Source organism: Boleophthalmus pectinirostris, unplaced genomic scaffold (genome assembly GCF_026225935.1).
Source record: "Boleophthalmus pectinirostris isolate CB_2022bp ecotype Guang Dong unplaced genomic scaffold, ASM2622593v1 HiC_scaffold_15, whole genome shotgun sequence".
In the NCBI taxonomy this organism is placed as follows: domain Eukaryota; kingdom Metazoa; phylum Chordata; class Actinopteri; order Gobiiformes; family Gobiidae; genus Boleophthalmus; species Boleophthalmus pectinirostris.
Genome location: NW_026571070.1, coordinates 15,641,696 through 15,660,020, shown reverse-complemented (window position 1 = coordinate 15,660,020; position 18,325 = coordinate 15,641,696). Strand labels below are relative to the sequence as shown.

The 18,325-nt window shown below is 38.8% G+C and overlaps 1 protein-coding gene across 1 annotated transcript in view; it reads right to left on the bottom strand.

Moving 5' to 3' along the window:
- The window catches only part of ntng1a (netrin g1a), a 173,320-nt gene that overhangs the window by 12,964 nt on the left and 142,031 nt on the right, over positions 1–18,325 (bottom strand). The window contains exon 5 of the mRNA XM_055151258.1: positions 3,836–4,003. Coding sequence (XP_055007233.1) covers positions 3,836–4,003 — 168 coding nt within the window. The remainder of the gene's footprint in view (positions 1–3,835; positions 4,004–18,325) is intronic.

Sequence of the window (18,325 nt, the reverse complement as noted above, 5' to 3'; positions counted from 1 at the left end):
GATATTACCTGTTAAGAAACTAAATTCAGTGTATTGAAAATGTTTTAAAGCTCTCATACGACTTAGCAGGCATATACACTACCAGTCAAAAGTTTGGACACACCATCTCATTCAGTGTTTTTTTTTATTATTATTTTTTTTTACATCAAATATATATGAAATTATGTATTACAGAAAAAAGGGAAATAACTCTAGTAAATATATATTATATTTTATATTGAAATCCTCAATGTAGACACCCTTTGCTTTGTTATTTCACTTTTTCAGATTTTGCTAGTGTACCTTACCATTTTATTTCACAAGCATTATGTACATTGTGTACTGGGGGCCCAAGCAAAGCATCACAGGGGGCCCTCCAATCAGACCCCACTTTCCCTACTGTGTATATCCCTATTGCAATGCGGCTCTGGCAACTAAAGGACCTTTGGGGGGCCCTTGTGGTCAGGGCAGGTGGCCCCCAGCAGTTGCCCGTCCTGCCAGTTGGTGGCAGCGCCTCTGCTCCACATGTAAGACTGGTTCACTAACACTCATCTCCCTGTGGAGCAGTGAACAAGAGCTGCTCATTAGTTAAAGCTGTCCGCTGTGACCTTCACTTCTCCTCACCACATCCACACTGACACTGCTTTTGACAGCCTCCACTGTCACAGCACCCTGCTCCCATTCACGTGTCCTTGCACCAGTAGCACCCAAGGGTCACCCATGAGGACAGGGGTGACATCCAAAGTCCATAACCCCGTGGACAGGTGTTTATAACAATGTGGGGAAATTTGTATACACACTCTCATCATGGGGACCTACTGTCTTTATGGGGACAAAAAAGCAGGTCCCTGTAATGAAAATGATGTTATTAGATCAACAACATGATTTAAAGTCAAGATATGGGTCAAAATAGGTTAAGTTAAGGGTTTGTGTTAAGGTTAGGAGGGTTAGTGACTATGGTTAAGATTAGGCTCAGTCTCAGTGGTGTTTATATATATATATATATATATATATATATATATATATATATATAGATAGATAGATAGATAGATATAGATATATAGATATAGATATATATATCGCACTTGAATCAGCATTGCAATCTGAGTTGATTATCAAAGGGCAAAGTTTGCAATTATTTAGATAAATAATTATCTAATCTATCTAATTATTTAGATAAATGACTGTAACAAACAAAATATCCTGTCTTATTTATAGAAAAATCTTGATTAGCCTGTGGTTAAGTAGTAGATATCTACAAATATGCTCTGAAATGCATGGGATACATATTCATTTCATATTTTAGCTGTCTTTCAAGAGTGAATTCTCCTGGAGTTGTTTACAGTGTGCAGTTTGAACAATACACAGCCCCAGTCTTCAAAAAAGAAACGCAAGTCTATGTAAAGTCCCCATTACAACACATAAACCCATGTGTGTCTCTTCCCCGGTAGCACCCCAGGGTGATCTATGAGTATAACAGTGATATCCAAAGTCCAGCCATGTCTGCGTGTGTGTTTGTGTGAGCGTGCATGCATCTGTGTGTGTGAAGGGGAAGTGTCTGGGGAGGGGGAGGTAACGCCTGGCTGATCTTCTAACGCCGCGGTGACGGGCTTCAGCTGCTGCTCTTGGGGGCACTTCACGGAGCTGACACGCGCGCTCCTATGACACCTCGTGACCAGTAACATTTCCTTCAAAGCTCGCGCCGCCCGTCACAGCTGCCCCCGCGGACATCGCCAAACGCACCTGGCGCCAAGCGAGCAATGCAATCCAATGGGGGAGCCGAGCACGCCGCCGGAGGGACTACGTGCGGTTTTCACACGTTTTATGTATTTCGAAAAGACACGCAGACGACAGGAGGCATGAGCTCTCATCAAAAGGTCATGGGGGAAATAAGCAGAAAGACCCAAATTTGAAAGCTGCCTTTGAGTTCGTCTCCTCTCAACAACCTTGGAAGTTCCAAAGCAATTAATGGCGTTTTGAATTTAACAAGGTGAGGTGACTAATGTTATTTTAAGTCAAGTATCTGACAGCATTCTCACCTTTTAGAAGTCTGAAATAGCTCGGATTGAAAGGGAATTATGAACAAGGTGCAAATCAAATCCTGCTGATTTGATTGGGTCACGTAGAAGAGCAGAGTGTGTATGTGTGTATGTGTGCATGTGTATATCTGTGTATATGTGTGTATATGTGTGTATGGAGACATAGAGGAGAGTTGGACGGACAGACAACTTCCCCATGTACCGTGGATGATGAAAGGGAGAATACTACAGTGAATCCCATATGACCAGAATGTTGAGAACCAGAATGTTGTACTATACTCGTTTTATCTCCCAGTTAGGATAATCTGCATATTGTACAACAGAGTATTAAAGGTGCACTATGTAACTTTTCTTGAGTAGGCCATGTCATCTGCTCTTCTCCATGAAGATACTATTAATACTTTATCTGGAATGATAGGCATTATCTCCATGGACACCATAGCCATATTAGATGATTTGAGGAGGTGAGACCCCATTCACAGTAAAAACACATTTTGGTATTTTATAATAAAACACATTTAAATAAATAAATAAATGAAAGATTGATGCATTTAAGACTACAGTGTGGAACACCTTAGAGAAAGAATGGATACAAGCAGGTGTCGTATCCTCCAGTTACAAAGTGCATCTTTAGTTTAAAGGAACAGTCAGGAATTTTGGACATAGGACCTCATTTCCTAGTGAGCCAGAGTGTTGGAGACGTGTGGAAACACTTTTTTAAATATTCCATCCATCCTTATACTTGCAGAGGTTACTGGTGCTAGGCTAGTGCATATCAATGGTCATAGTTAGCCTGCCACTACAGTCTTACTCACACCACACAGCACCCAAAGCAAATCTGTTATTACGCCAGACTGTCCATGTAAATGTCTGTGTCAATAGAAGAATGTTTAAAATAAAACTAACCTTGCATCGCATGAATCGTCGCATGTTGAGGGACTATTTTCTCAGCATCAGCGGAATTTTACTTAGCCGGTAAGATAGGTGTGAGGTGATATCGCTGCTGCTGTTCAGACATAAATCCTTCAAACTTCTAAAATTATTCTATCGACACAGACATTGACATCGACAGTCTGGCGTAATAATAGATTTACTTCGGGTGTTTTGTGGAGTGGGTAAGACAGTTTTTAATGGCAGGATAACTGTGGCCATTGACATGCACTAGTCTAGCATCAGCGACTTCATACAAGGACTGGATGGAATATTTAAAAAAGTGTCTCCACACATCTCCAACACTCTGGGTTCACTAGGAAATGAGGTTCTATGTCCAAAATTCCGGACCTGGTCTAAAGCTACTTTTAAAGACCCCAGTGTCCCTGTGACCTGAAAGTGGCCGCACTGTGGGCTGGTGCGAACAGTCATAACAGTCATGACGGTCATGTGATGTGACTGTCATGTGTTACGTGTGGTGATAGACACAGGTTGGAGTTGCATGTCACACTAGCATCATGCAACACTCCAGAAAAAGACTGCAAGATTCAAACTGGAAATCTGGCTGCTCTTTTTGACCAGGAAATGACTCTGAAAAACTGAAATGAACTTTTATTCTCCCTAATCTTGTTTACTAATTTATGCTAGATGAATAGTTTAATGTTAAGTTTAATGAAGTTCATGAATGAAATGGTGCAAAGCTGAAATCATAAAACGATAAATTTATGTGGTGTTTTTTGGCGTCACAAAAAATAAAACATCAATAAAAACCCCAAACATTCAAAGTAGACGTGCATGAGGTGAGTTGTTGCCGTAGAGACCAGATGATTGACAGAGCAGTGTGACAGCAGTGACAGTGAGAGGGGGGCGGGGTTTAGGGGACTGACCTATGCACACATTTTCATCGTCCAGCTCGGCAGAGGCATTGCGGTAGTAGCCCAGCTTGCATAGCTGACAGTGCTGCCCCCTAGTGTTGTGCTTACAGCTGACGCAAATGACGGTGTTTAGCAGCTCGATGTAGCTGCACCGGTTGGAGTGGCCGAAGCATTCGCAGTCTTGCAGGTAAAGTTAAGATAGAAAGATAAATAGAAAAGTAGAGAGAAAAGAAAGGAGAAAGAAAGAGAGAGAGAGAGAGAGACGCGATAGATTTGTGGAGGTTAAAGGTGCGATGTGTAACTTTTCTGGAGGGGGTCCGTCACCTGCTTGTTTCCACGGAGATGTGCTTAGAATGTTCCACAGTATGGTCTAAAAATCTCCATGGAGATTTGCAAGTTACTATGCAAATTACAGATTAGATCTGTGAAGAGGCGATCCCACTTAGTCAGAATGCCTGTTTTTGCATTAGTAGTAAGTATGGATGTTTTTTAAGTCATTTTTGAGCAATATATAAGACCTGTAGTTGAATAAATGAAAGACAGATTAGTTTAACACCATACTGTGGACAATTTAAACCAAAGCATAAAGGTGCATTGTGTAACTTTTCTGGTGGAGGGTCCGTCATATGGCTTTCTCCATGGAGATGCTATTGCTTTGTCCAGAATGTTTCACGGTATTAAACATTTCTATCTTCATGGAGACCAAATCAGATCAAGTTGCAGGTCAGATCTGTGGAGAGAATGCCTGTTTTTCTATTTTTGAGCAGTAAAACCAAGTGTAATTTAATAAACATAAGGCAGAACTGTTTAATGTCTTACTGTGGAGCATTCCAGGCAGAGCAAAGACATATCCATAGAAACAAGCAGGTGACAGACCCCCAACCAAAAAGCTACATAGCGCACCTTTAACATCTACATAAAGACAAAACAGGCTGCGGACCCCGTCCAGAAAAAGTTACAAAGCGCAGCTTTAAACTGCGAGTGCTGCGGCGGTTGTTAGCAGAGTCGGAGCCGGGACATGCCATGGGACAATGAGGTCACAGATGCGAGGAGTTTTGAATGGTTAGTCTGGGTTAGTATGCGACAGCCTGAGTTAGAACACATGACACAGAAGCACAGCGTTAGTACAGGGCTGAGAGGTCAGATCACTACAGACACGACCACAGAGGCGGAGGAAGGCTGAGGTGATAGGACAATACATGAACACTGCACAATGATATGAAATGGAGCAAAAATAAAACAGTCTGCACTGTGAAAAAGCTGTGGTAGTGATGTTAAAATAATGAATGAAATGTACTGTCTCTTTAACGGAATACATAAGATCTTTAAAAGTTCACTGAAACAACGTTGAGTTTCTTCTCCCTGATCTCTTGGTTCTGTTAGAAGCCTCAATGGAGAATACAATGTCTGCAGACTGTGAGAGAAATAAACTCTTTTTTTTGTTAAGTCTCACACTTTGAGAAGTAATTAATTAATTAATCAATCATTGCATTTATATAGCACCTTTCAAGATACCCAAAGTGTTTTACAGTTCATTATTCATTCACTCAACACTCAGTGGTGGTAACCTTCTACTATAGCCACAGCTGCCCTGGATTCAGACTGACTGAAGTGAGGCTGACAATCTGCGCCATCGGCCCCTCTGACCACCACCAACACTCACACACACACAACTTTCATACTAGGCAATGTGGGTGAAGTGTCTTGCCTAAGGACACAACACAACAGTTTTTGCCACTGGCGCCTCACTGTGGCACCTGGAATTCCCAATGGTCTCCCGTCCAAGTATTACCGAGGCCTGGTCCTGCTGAGCTTCTGAGATCTAACGGGATCAGGCTTTGACAAACCGGTACGGCCACAATGCCATGTATGTACTGTACTGTTTATAATACCATGGGTTCAATGTTAAGAGAAAATTCTGTTCTTCTTGTGTTTTTTAACACGAAGGAATGAAATATTGATTCTACAATGAGTCAAAAACAACTGCACGTCCATTGGTTAGATGATAAACAGCCAGGAAATGTCCTATATAATGCAAAATGGACTCTTGTGAGCTTTAATCCATGTTAAAATGTTGTTCCCTCATCAAAAGCATACCCGGAATTGTGTTATGTTTGTGTTATGCAGGATTTGTGTGAATGAAACAATACAAAACTCCAGGTATGTTTGTGATGAGGAAACAATGTTATAACAGAGATTTAAAAAAAACAAAAAACAGCATAATATGGGCCTTTTAATCCATTTCCTTTGGCCTGGATATGTGGCATTGAAGTACTGAAGCCCAAAGCATCACCCTGTTGGGTACATTTAAAAAATATATGGGTCTCAGTAAATCTTTGAAGTTTCATTTCCGTTGGATCAGCACATCAGCACATCTCAAAACAAATATTCACCCTCCATATTTTTCTTACTTTATCTATTTTTCTCATTTTCTCATTATCACTTGAAGCTCATGGGGAGGTTACATTACTTAAGTATCATTTTTAAGTATTTAAGCAACATTTTGAGTTCTATAAAATTGTATCTTTACTTGAGTAATATGTGTAGTAGTATAATGTAATGTAACAGTACTCTTAGTTGAGTAAAAATTTTGGTTACTCTTCCCACTGTGAGTAATTCAAACAATGGCAAAAGTTTTTTGTTGACAATATTAAACAATTTCAACATTTCTGTTTCTTACACCGCTACTTCAGTTTGTTTTCTGTTTTTTTTTTTTTTTTTACATGTTACCTCCAGTTACTCTTGCACTTACTCTAACCTGAAAACTTTTTACGCCTGCCTTTTCGAGAAATGTGCTTTTCTGGTGTTTATTGTATGTAAATATATATATTTTTTTTCCTTTCTTGGCACAAACTCAAAATAAAAACAAATCAATCAATCAGTCAATCAAAAACTTCTATGTGATAATTTCTTGGACCATGAAATTGTACTTTTATTTGAATAACAGCATTTTGAAGTACTTACTTAAGCACATTTTCTGCCTGCTCTGCCCACTTCATCTGCATTTTACAGTGACACTAATGTGACTAACTCCTCACACAGTCTCTTGCCACAGTGGCAGTGCTCCTCCATGTTAGCGCTGAAGTGTTGTGTCACTTTAAATCAAAACTGTGCGACTTAAACGTGCAGAGAAAGAGCCAGGGCCCCTCTCTACCGCCTGTGACAGACTGTGGCAGCTCTGCCCTTAGGTGCTCTGGCTCCGCTCGTCTCCCTGTGAATCTGGATCATTGGCCCGCGCTTTACTGACCACCGACAACATGTGTCACAACGCAGACAGATGCGACCCCAACCACTCCTCTGGCAACTGCCCAAGTGCCCAACTGCCCCAGCACTGATTCTGAAACACAGTTAAGAAGGAGGAAGAGGAGGAGGAGGAGGAGGTTGGCTTTCTTCCAAGGGATTGTGGTTGTTAAGAAGTGTATTGGGGTCAGGTCCGTGTGTCCATTGCTAACCACCCGTTTTGGGAAGAATAGTTTGAAAATGTACACTCAGCACTGCAAAAAGTACCACTCAGGTAAGTTTAAAGGTGCAGTGTGTAACTGTGTAACTGTGTAACTGTGTAACTGTGTCTGATGGAGGGTCCATCACCAGCTTGTCTCTACGGAGATGTGCCTAGAATGTTCCACAGTATGGCCCTAAACTTAAGAATCTCCATCTTACAAGCCAAATTACAAGTTAGCTTTGTGGAGAGGCCACCCCACTTGTTTTTAAAGCAAAAAAATAGCACTGCAACTGAATAAATGCAAGGGAAATTAGTTTAATGCCATACTGTGGACAATTTCAACCACAGCATTAACATCTCCATGGAGACAAACAGGTTGCAGACTCTCTCCAGAGAAGTGACACAGTGCACCTTTAAACTACTCAATTAAAAACATTTAAGTTGATTTGAGGAGACTTGACTTGACAAGTAAAATTATCTACCAATGAAGAAAGATTTCTTTTACTTAATTCAAGCTAAATAAGATTTAGTTTCTTATTTTATGTGCAAAGGGTTGTTGTTTTTTTTCCTTATTTTTTTGTATAACAAGATGTACTTTCCTATTTAAAGTCCAAAAAGTCTTGTTCCAGTGGTAGATAATTATACTTTATTCAAATCAAGATAACTTTTTTCTTAATTCAAGTATTTTAAACTTGGTGAATTTTAGTTTTCACAGTGAGCTGCCAAAATGCATAAAAAGTAAAATTTAGCAAAGTTATTGTGACTTGAATTAAGAACATTTCAGTTGGTAAGTAAATAATCTACCTATGGAACAAGACTTTTTGCACTTTAAATAATGAAATACATCTAGTAAAAACTTCACAGATTGTTTCTTTCTTAAGATAAGAGAAAATGGCACACATGCTAGATAATTTTACTTGTAAAGATGAATCTACTCAAATCAAGTAAAATGTTCATAATTTCATTTATTTTTAACTTGCCTACATATTACTGTTTGCAGTGTAAATAAAGAATTTTAAATATTCTTTTTAAACAAAAGAGCCTTGGATCTTTCATTACACAGTTATCATGGTCTGTATTCAGCTGATCTGTACAATTACATGATCTACTACTCCTTCTACATTGAGTCTCATTATGTTATAATATAAAAAAGGAGTAAAATAAATTGCTTTAATGCATCATTTGTTGTGCATTTATCATACAAGCATTCATCACAAAAGCTGAGGAATTTTCTATTTTTTCTCATTAATATTGTGTTATAGAGATTGACCAATATGTCACGCCTATATTTGGACTTTTTAGCATATTGGTTTTTGCCTTTAAACCACCAACACAGACCGATCTTCTGTTTTTATCGATCTTTTGCCTAAAAAAATACAGACAAAGCTTTATATTAACACTTTAATACTGTAATAAAAGAGATCGCTGATCAAAGTATGACTAAACTTCTCTCTTAAAGGTTTGTGGAAAAAAAAAAAAAGTTTGGGAGGAGTTTTTAGTCAATTCAAATGCCATAATATGTGGCAAATAATCCAAATCTGCCTTACATATTGGCCCAAAAATATCAGCAGACGTTATCAGCTATCGGTTGCTGTATATTCAAAATAAAGAGTATCCGCATCAGCCATAAAAAAAACATATCAGTTGATCTTTGCTGTTCTATATTACATGATCAAGTACCAACAGATTTTCCTTTGATTTAAGGGAAGTAACTAGATTTTCAATACCACCAAATTACAAAGTACTGCACCAAAATACAGCTGCTGAAAATATACATTCAGAGTTCTAATTTTGGTATCCTGTATGAATATTTTCGGTACATCCTGTATATTTGGTTACTTCTCAACACTGTTAACAATCCAGCAGAACAGATCAAGTTGAAATCTCTGTACTAGTATATCACCTGCCGCCAGAGAGCTTTTTCTCTGGACTTAACCACTAAGATCTTGCGCATTAGATGACTATAACTTTCACCGACTCGCCGAAGACAAATAATCTCCCCTTTCCAGAAATAGGGTAAGGTCATAAATCATGCACGCCCAGGGAATAAAATGTCTCCAGTCTCAGAAGCATGGTCCCCAAAAATAGTCGTATATATAGCCTCACACATCCACACGAGGAAGATTCCGGGGGACTTTTATAGTGTTTAGAAACAATTGCATAGATGAGTGAATCCTTAATGTGCCTTGAGCCATCTTTTGGGCAGTGAATCGTGAAAAAGTTGACGTAAAGTGCCTAAGATGTCTGGTAAGGACTAAAGGGTTAAAAGGACAGGAAATACAGGGGAGAGATTTGGAGTCATCCAGGGGGCAAAGCAAAAATACATGGTCCTACCTCGCTTGCTGTTTGCAACGTGGACACTAGGGGCAGTAGTCAACGCAACTTGAGGAGCTACTACACAAATTAAAAGAAGAAAGAAACAAAAAAAAGACATGAAATTAAAGGTGCGCCGTGTGACATTTCTAGTAGAGGATCTGCCACCTGTTTGTCTCCATGGAAATGTTATTGTTTGTCTAGAATGTTCCATACTAAAGAAGTAGATTACAGCACTACGTTACATTACAGCTCAGATCTGTGGAGAGTCGCCCCTATTCACAGAAGGAATTATTGTGTTTTTGAGCAAAAGAAACATCCGTAATGGATAAATGCTAGATGGATTTGTTTAATATCACACCATGGAACATTCCAGACAAAGCAATAACATCCCCATGGAGACAATTAAGTAGCAGACCGTCTATCAGAAAAGTCACGCAGTGCACCTTTAAACATAAAACATGATGTAATGTTAAGAAATAGACAGCAGTGTACCAGTAAACAGAATATAATAAGCAACAATGAGCATGAAAGATGTTCAAATTAAAATAATGGTTTTGGAAAGTGATTTTGTGTTTTATTCAAAATGCTTCAGAAACATATTTTGGTTGCTTTTTCTTCTTCTTCACTCCATTTCACTAACAAGTGCTAAGTATATTTCAAGCCCTATGAGGACGCCTCCCCTGACACAATGTATCCCCCAAAAGACCTTTCTCGCTGCACTGGAAGCTGGCCAACATCACCACCACATAAATCTGTGCACAGTACCGTGGATAAGGGGGAAGAACTGCCTCTGTACCACTGAACGCATCAATCTAGCCTTTTCTTTACGGTCATAAAACAAACACTGGGGTAATAGGAATAATAGGCCAAGGCTGCACCCATTATATCTGCTGTCACATACGCTGGCTGCATTCAGTGGCCGTAGAAGAAACAGACCTGTGCATGGTGGAGTAAGTGATTGGTCAAAGTCAGTGATTTAAGCAGTATGCACAGCTGAACTATTGACTCAGTGGAGGGTCCGGGGCCTATTAAAATTTCATGCGTGTGTTAAAATGCACATGGTTATTGTAGGAGAGCCTGTAATTCTAAGATGTGGGTTAGAGTAGTCCAGCACACGGAGACTGTGAGGGAACGTACGCTGGCTTGAATATTATTGACAAAAGGAGTGATTTCTTATACTATTTCGTTCTACCAGAGAATTTATATTTAAAGGGCCCATATTACATTTTCTGATTTATGCTATAAAGTTTCCTCATCACAAAGAGACCTGGAGTTGTGTTTTGTTCCGTTCACACATGTTTAAGATGAGTTCTTCTCTCTAGCAGAAACCACTCTGTTCCAATTTGTGATGTCATGTGGTAATACAGGAAGAGCTCGACTGTGTTTTTAAACTCCAGACACCTTCACTAGAATCATTTGGATAATTTCAAACCTGGAATTACCAATCTCTACTGAACAAAATGTAAAAGGTCGCTGTTAACTTGAAAACTCCTGCTTCATGACATCACAAGGTAGAACAGAGCATTTTGAGCTTTGGAGATGTTGACAAACTAATAATAAAGGACTACTGAAACACAACACAACTCCAGGTGTGTTTTTGATGAGGTAACGCCATTATAACATGGCTTAAAGCTCACGAGAATCCACAGTGTGTAATATAGGACCTTTAACATACACTACCGGTTAAAAGTTTTAGAACACCACACATTTTCCAGTTTTTTACTGTTGACCAAAACATATTCTAAACTTTTGATTCATGAAAGTGTCCTCCTTTGGCAGATATAACAGCTGAACACACTTCGTGGCCTTCTTTTTACAATAGAAATCAAATATTCTTTCAAGTCTGTTGCAGAAGTTCCCATAAATGTGTGGCACTTGTAGGTTGCTCGGCTTTCACTCTTCTGTCCAGTTCATCCCAAAACCAGCTCAGTGGGGTTTAAGTCTGGAGACTCTGCTGGCCACTCCACTCCTGTTTTCATGTTCACCATCTTGTTCTTTTTTTCCTGAGGTAGTTTTGGCAGAGCTCGGACTTGTGTTTTGTATCTTTTATCTTTTTTTAACCTCTGGCTGTTCAGTTCTTACCTTTGTACCATTTCAAGCTCTTCATTGGACTTACATGACGTGAATTGCAATAAATAACTGGAAAAATGATGGTGTTCTAAAACTTTTGACCAGTAGAGTATTTGGATGTTATAGACTGCAGAATGTGTATTCCCTATTATGGTTTAAAATATTAGGAAATCCAATTATAACAGCAAAGTTACAATGAAAAGTCACCAGAATGTCTTTGCTTTTGAATGACTGATTGTCCAAAACAATATACAAGCCTCCAACCAAGACCAAATCTTTTCCATATAATTGACATCACATTGGAATCACATGGCTTCATTGTTGTGGGTTTACCTTGTCCATTTCAAATCATTCTCCTGTATTTCACACTTATTTTCATCTTTTTCTTAATAACTGTGATCCACACTTCTATACAAACCTCCAACCATCACCAATCTGTTAAATCATGGGAGTAGAGCTCTCATTGTCTTCTTGTACTAACTTTAAAAAATATCTGGCATAAAAAGTGTTTCCATAATCTTAAAAGCCTACCTTCTTTTCGGTTAGCGACACCTAGGGAGGAGGCATTCGTCCGAACTGCGTACAATTGAGAAAAACCAGGAGTTATTCAAGGGCACTTCTTGTGTTCTATAACAATATAAATACATAATCTTCATCATAGGGTAAATAAAGGGGAGTTTGGGGTCTAAGTGGCAGTGGACACACACAACTGGAGACACGGACATGTCCAGCAAACCGTAAAGTCGTCAAGGTAACAGCAAGAAGAATGGACAGGCAAAATGCACCCAATAGATTCAATATTGGAGGAACATTGTAATTTCTTGCTGTATTTACGTGTATGGCGATGAGAATGAGTGAAAAGGTGAACACAAAAGTTGAAAATAAGAACATAAAAATCTCTTTACGTTGCTGGATCTGGACAAATTAAGATGTTGGGGACGTTGTGTTTAATTCATCAAATCGACTACGCAATCGATAGCTCATTACGGGACATTTCTGGCGGAGGAATAACAATGAATAAGTAATGGTAGGAGTAGAGCAGGGAGCAGGACCTCATAGTCACATACACGGCGGTATTTCCGTGTCAGGGAAATACTGCGCGGTAACGGAGAGGCCCGGGATAGGTTTCCATGGTCACGATCCTTCATCTCTGTACTTGATCTTACTGTCCTCTGCCTATTGACTCCATGAATCATGCAATCTGGACTCATTAACGTCCAGTGGCGTCTTGGCCGTGTGCCGCGTTTTGCGAGCGGTGTGTAGCAATTTGGCGGCTTATGCTGTATCCTGATGATTTATAAATATGGGAAATATACAGTATGAGGAAGATTTTTAGAGCTCAAATCAATATCATGACTATAAAGTTTTTAAATGTTCATGTTAAAGGTGCACTGCGTAACTTTTCTGGTCTGTCACTGGCTTGTGTCCATGGAGATGTTATTGTTTGCATTGGAATGTTACACAGTATAGTGTTAAATATAAATCTAGTGTTTACTTCATTACATCTTTTAACTAAAAAAAAAAAAATCTTGAAAACGTGAATTCTTACTGTTACTGAGATAGCCTCTTCGCAGATCTGACCTGTAACTTGGCCATGGAGATACATCAGTTTGCTGTCATACAAAGCAATAACATCTCCATTGATACAAACAGAAAGCGGACGCTAGAGCCCTGCACCTGAGGGACCCGACGCAAAACAATGTGGCGCGAGTAAGCAAGACTGCACAATGCGGGAGCGGGCGGGATGATAAACTGCAGTCCCACAAACTAAATATGAGTGTAAAGTAAAATATAAAAATGATTCGTATCAGCCTATCATACATCATTTGTGCTGGATATTTTATTTGGCATTAATAAAAACATTTTATACAGCCTAAATGTGTGGATGTGGTCTAATCTCAGGCACATTTTAGACAATTCCTTTCCATTTCTTCATGTTTGATAGAACTTAAGAAAGCGAACGACCCCATCTTAAGGGATTGGTGGGCAGGAGTGGGACAAAATATCGCAGATGTGGGCAGGAGTGGGAATGAAAATTTGCAATTCTTTGCGTGCGGGAGCGGGACTGAAAATTCTGTTCCGCGCAGACCTCTAGCGAACACACTACAAGTAAAGTTACGCAGTGCAGCTTTAAATGTTATAGCCAATGTTAGATAAGTCTGAATGCCATGGTCTACATTAAACCTATGTCAATATATGTACAATAAGTGGCCATTCTCACTTGGGTACAGTTTCATAAATCATTTTTAGTGAATAATTTATTTGTCATTTTTGTGTGAGAGTTGACCATTTGCTTGCTGCTTGCTTGCTTTGCCTGGAATGTTCCGCAGTAACACATTAAACGCATCTATCTCCATGGAGACAAGCAGATGATGTTGCCAGGCCAAATTCCGGGTCATGTATTTCTAAACAATAAAAACAGTAATTGAATAAATGCACAAAAGCGGAACATTAAAGGCAAAGCAAAATCATCTGCACAGCGACAGAGCCATCACCCGCAAAGTGACACAGTGCACCTTTAAAAATAAATAATACATTAGCTTGGCAACTGTATAAAGTGTCTGTTTTAGCAAATTGATTTCTTAAGTATTCCAACAAAACAGCACAATCTTATCCTGTACGTTTTATCCATAAAGCGTTTTCAAATTGATCTCACTAAAAGAATCTGTAAATAGCTATAATGGGAACCAGATCGCCTCTTTGAATGAGACGTACTAAAACCAGGCAAAAACCACACTGTCCAGCTCTATAACATCTAATTGCAAAGATAATATTTTAATTTTTGCTGTAATTGACTGGATAAATTGCACACTTCTGAGTCTGGGTAATGACTTCCTTATGGGATCAGCGCAGGTAACGCCGGCCAAATGAGCACTGAAGGATTTTAATCAAAGCCATAGATATAATGAAACGCACTCACAGACGTGCTACTTTTTTATATATTAATTTTGCTTTAATGGTGTGCATTAGGTGATTCTGCGGGCTTAATAAACCTGAAATAGCATTGAGAAAAAGTCAATAAGGAATTCAATTACCTTTGAACAACATGAAAAGTGGGAGCTTTATTCTCACTGCTGGCTCTTTATTTTACTTCACCTGAATGTATGACTTTTATATACTGTGGAGGTGTTCACATTGTACACAACAGAATCCAGTGTAATTATGCTGTCTGGCTCTTGGAAATATAATGAATGAAATCATTGCTGGGTTCCCTGATAACACAGAGAGCCAAAACCTAAAAAGCACTGTGTAAAAATCTACAAAAATAACAACGGCTGTCCTTATATACCATTTCCTTTTCCTTTTCTTTTTTTATAGTAGCAAATATATATTTTATACCACAATGCCCATTTGGTTAATTAAATTAACATTCAAAGTAATTATTAAAATGTTATTAAAATATTAAAATTAAGTTACTTGAAAGAAGAAACCAAAAGAAAGCAGACGAAAAAGGTGCCCAAATTATTTCACCTTTACAATATGTAATTTATGTGAAATAAACCAAAACTTTTTTTTTCCTGCAACATATCCATGGGTCTCAGGATGATGAAAATGTAAAAATATATAAATAAATACAATTTTAAAAAAGCAATTAACAAAATATTTTATCTTTTGAATGGTAAAAAGTCCTCAAAATGTCACCTAAGAGGAAATTATAAAGCATATAGTACAGCATATTGAAACTGTACTAAAAACTAAATATAGTACAGTAAGTATAGTAAATTAATATAGTACGTACTTAAAAAAAAAAATAATAATAGTAAAAATAAAAATAAAAATAAAAAATCAAGAAGGGGTTTAATTCAAATTTAATCAGAAATCTTCATTTACCTTGAGCCGTATTTACTAAGAAACCAGATCTTGACCACTTGTTTTCCCACAACATATCCACTGGTTTCAGAATGATGACAAAACTAGGACTGTTGCCATAAAAATTTACAATTTAAAACTAAAACTAAAAATGCTGTATTTTATTTTTTGACTCTTGAAAATTCCTCACACTGTCAGAGGACGCTGAAATCCATGGATCGTATATACGGTACATTTCATACAGTCTAAAATAAATCTAAGAGTCTGTTTACATTTCAGAAATCTTAATAATTTGACTAGAGGCATTACTTTATATTTAACCCAGATTTTGGCCACTGTTTTGCTGTTACCGTGTGAACACATCCACACTCTGCTCCTCTATAATCTCTGTGTCGCTCTCTCTCTCTGTGCTGCCTGTGATGTCTGTGGTTTGTGGTCTCTGGCTGACAGCGCTCCTCCTCGTCTCTCTGCACCTCCCTATGAAACCTTCTTTAATCTTTAAGTTTATCAAACCACCCATCCCCCACCCCCCCCCCCAACACAAACACACCCGTAACACATGCACAGAGACTCCCCTAAAAGTGGCTCGTATGTGGACAGCCGCTGGACATGGCCTAGCATAGTGATGGCGTGTCAATATAGAAATCTTTACGTGGATTCGTAAACAACATGGATGATAAACATGCACTTACTTAGGCACATGCAAAAGGTGAAAGGTCAATCCCGAAGATGTGAGGAGGGAATATGTGACAGCTTAAAGAAGGGAGGAGGAGGAGGAGGATGGAGGGGGAGAAGGGGAAGGAGGGAGTGTGCGAGTGTCCATTTCTGACCTAAATCTTGATTAATGACAATCCGCTGGGGAACAATCTGTTTTCTTTGGTTTTGGGAAAGATGCCCATCGCTCGGTAAGCTTTTAAATGATGAGAAAACAAGAGAAGAAGTGGCAGGGCTCTGGGCAGGGCTAACAGAGCAGAGGAAGAAGCACAATCCCAATACTTACAAAAGATGCTGTGATGAATTAGGAGTCACTGGGGAGAGGCTTCGCTTTGGAGTGTTTAGTGATATTGACTTATAGGTCAATATATTACTGATGTGTTGTCAAGTATTCTACAGAAGGAGGCTAGAAGATTATTGATTATAACTGTTAAACAGGTTTACAGAGATATTCCATGGAAATAGCAAAAGAAAATCTGGACAAAAGTTTCTTTTGCTATGGACCCTACCTGGACCAACTTTTTACCACTTCAGTTTCTACTGTTGAACTGTACATGCAACATAATTCTCATGTGTTTTGTCTTTTCATTACTTAATATGCAAAACAGTCACTATTAAAATATATAACACCAAATTTAAAGTAGACCTACTACGTAAAATTTACTTTTTAGAGCTTTTAACCTTGTCATAGTTTATTCCCCTCTCATTTTCGTACGAATTAAAAAAAAAAAAACTATTTCTTAATGTTATGTGTGCGGACCACTCCCTCTCTATGAGTTTTAATGTGGCCCGAATGGTGGGGGAAAAGTCCAGGGTCGTCTTTTAGTCGCAGTCCGCCCCTGCATTAGCCTGATTCATCAGCTGGTTTCATTTCCTGGAAACTGTCTGACCTCGCAGCATTAGGATTCGTTCGCTCAAAGGTAGGCAGATACTTTTTAAATTAACCAATCACTGCTATTTGGTCGTGACGTATGTAATGCACCAAATCCAGTAGGAAGAAGAGCAATGTCTTAACATCTTTCTGTCTTTCCCCTTCCAAACATTCTCTTTGTTCCGGCTTTAAATCTTCGATCTGGGGAATCGTTGCCAACACAGAATGTATGGCTTCGTCTACATCCATCTCAACCACTTTGTTTGCCGTTGTGCTGTACCACAAAAGGGACCCAGACAGGAGCTTGAGATTGATGTCATAGCTTCACATCTCTTCACTGATTGGCTGGGGTTCTTGCAAACTGTCTAGTGTAGTCCAATTCCTGACCTAGTCGCTGAAGAGAAATGGACATGAGCATAGGAGTCGCTGACAAGTTCACGACTCTTTGTTGTAATGACGTTTACAGCGACGTCAGCTCCCAATGGGCACTTTATTGGGCAACTTATTTCTTTTATTATTAAGGAGTTTTAAATAAATATTACAAATTAGAATGTCTGAAATTAATATTAAAATTTTAAATTTCCACAACATTATACGATAATAATGCATGTAGGTTATATTTTATAAGTATATAGCAGACACAAGCACAATAGGTCTTCTTTAAAGTTCTCTTTGAGTAACAAATGAATAAGTAAGAAGTGAGAAGTAGGTCTAACATTAATGTATATTCTGTAACTTAATTAGTGTTTTATTTTTCAGTCCATTAAAGCGTTTTCATGTATTCAGTATTCTACAATTGTAGTTTAAAACAGAACCGCTCTGGATTATAGACCTGTGAATTCAGTTGTTGTGAGTTAATCAAAAGTTCACAGTCTTTACAGTCAAACAGACTTGCAGACTGAGGTAGAGAGGGGACAACTCTCCAATCAATGTGGTGCCATGCCAACACGCCAATACGACACTGAAGACACCCATCTCCACAGTGAACCTCTCTTGTTCAATACACTGCTTTAGTTCCTTCCAGGCAGTCGTAACAGGAGCCATGGCACCTCTCGGCTGCCTCCTTCTCTTCCTCGGGGGCGACTGGTTGACGAAGATAATACCAACCCAGGACCGAACACCAGAGCAGATTATATTAAAAATGACCTCCTGTGACATTACGCTACTGGCAAGGTCCTGGCACCTTAATAAAGTCTAGATGCCATTTATTTATAATGCATGGAGGAGGGGAAATACACAAATGACACAGCGGATTCAGGGCTAGCCTCGTGTTATCTAG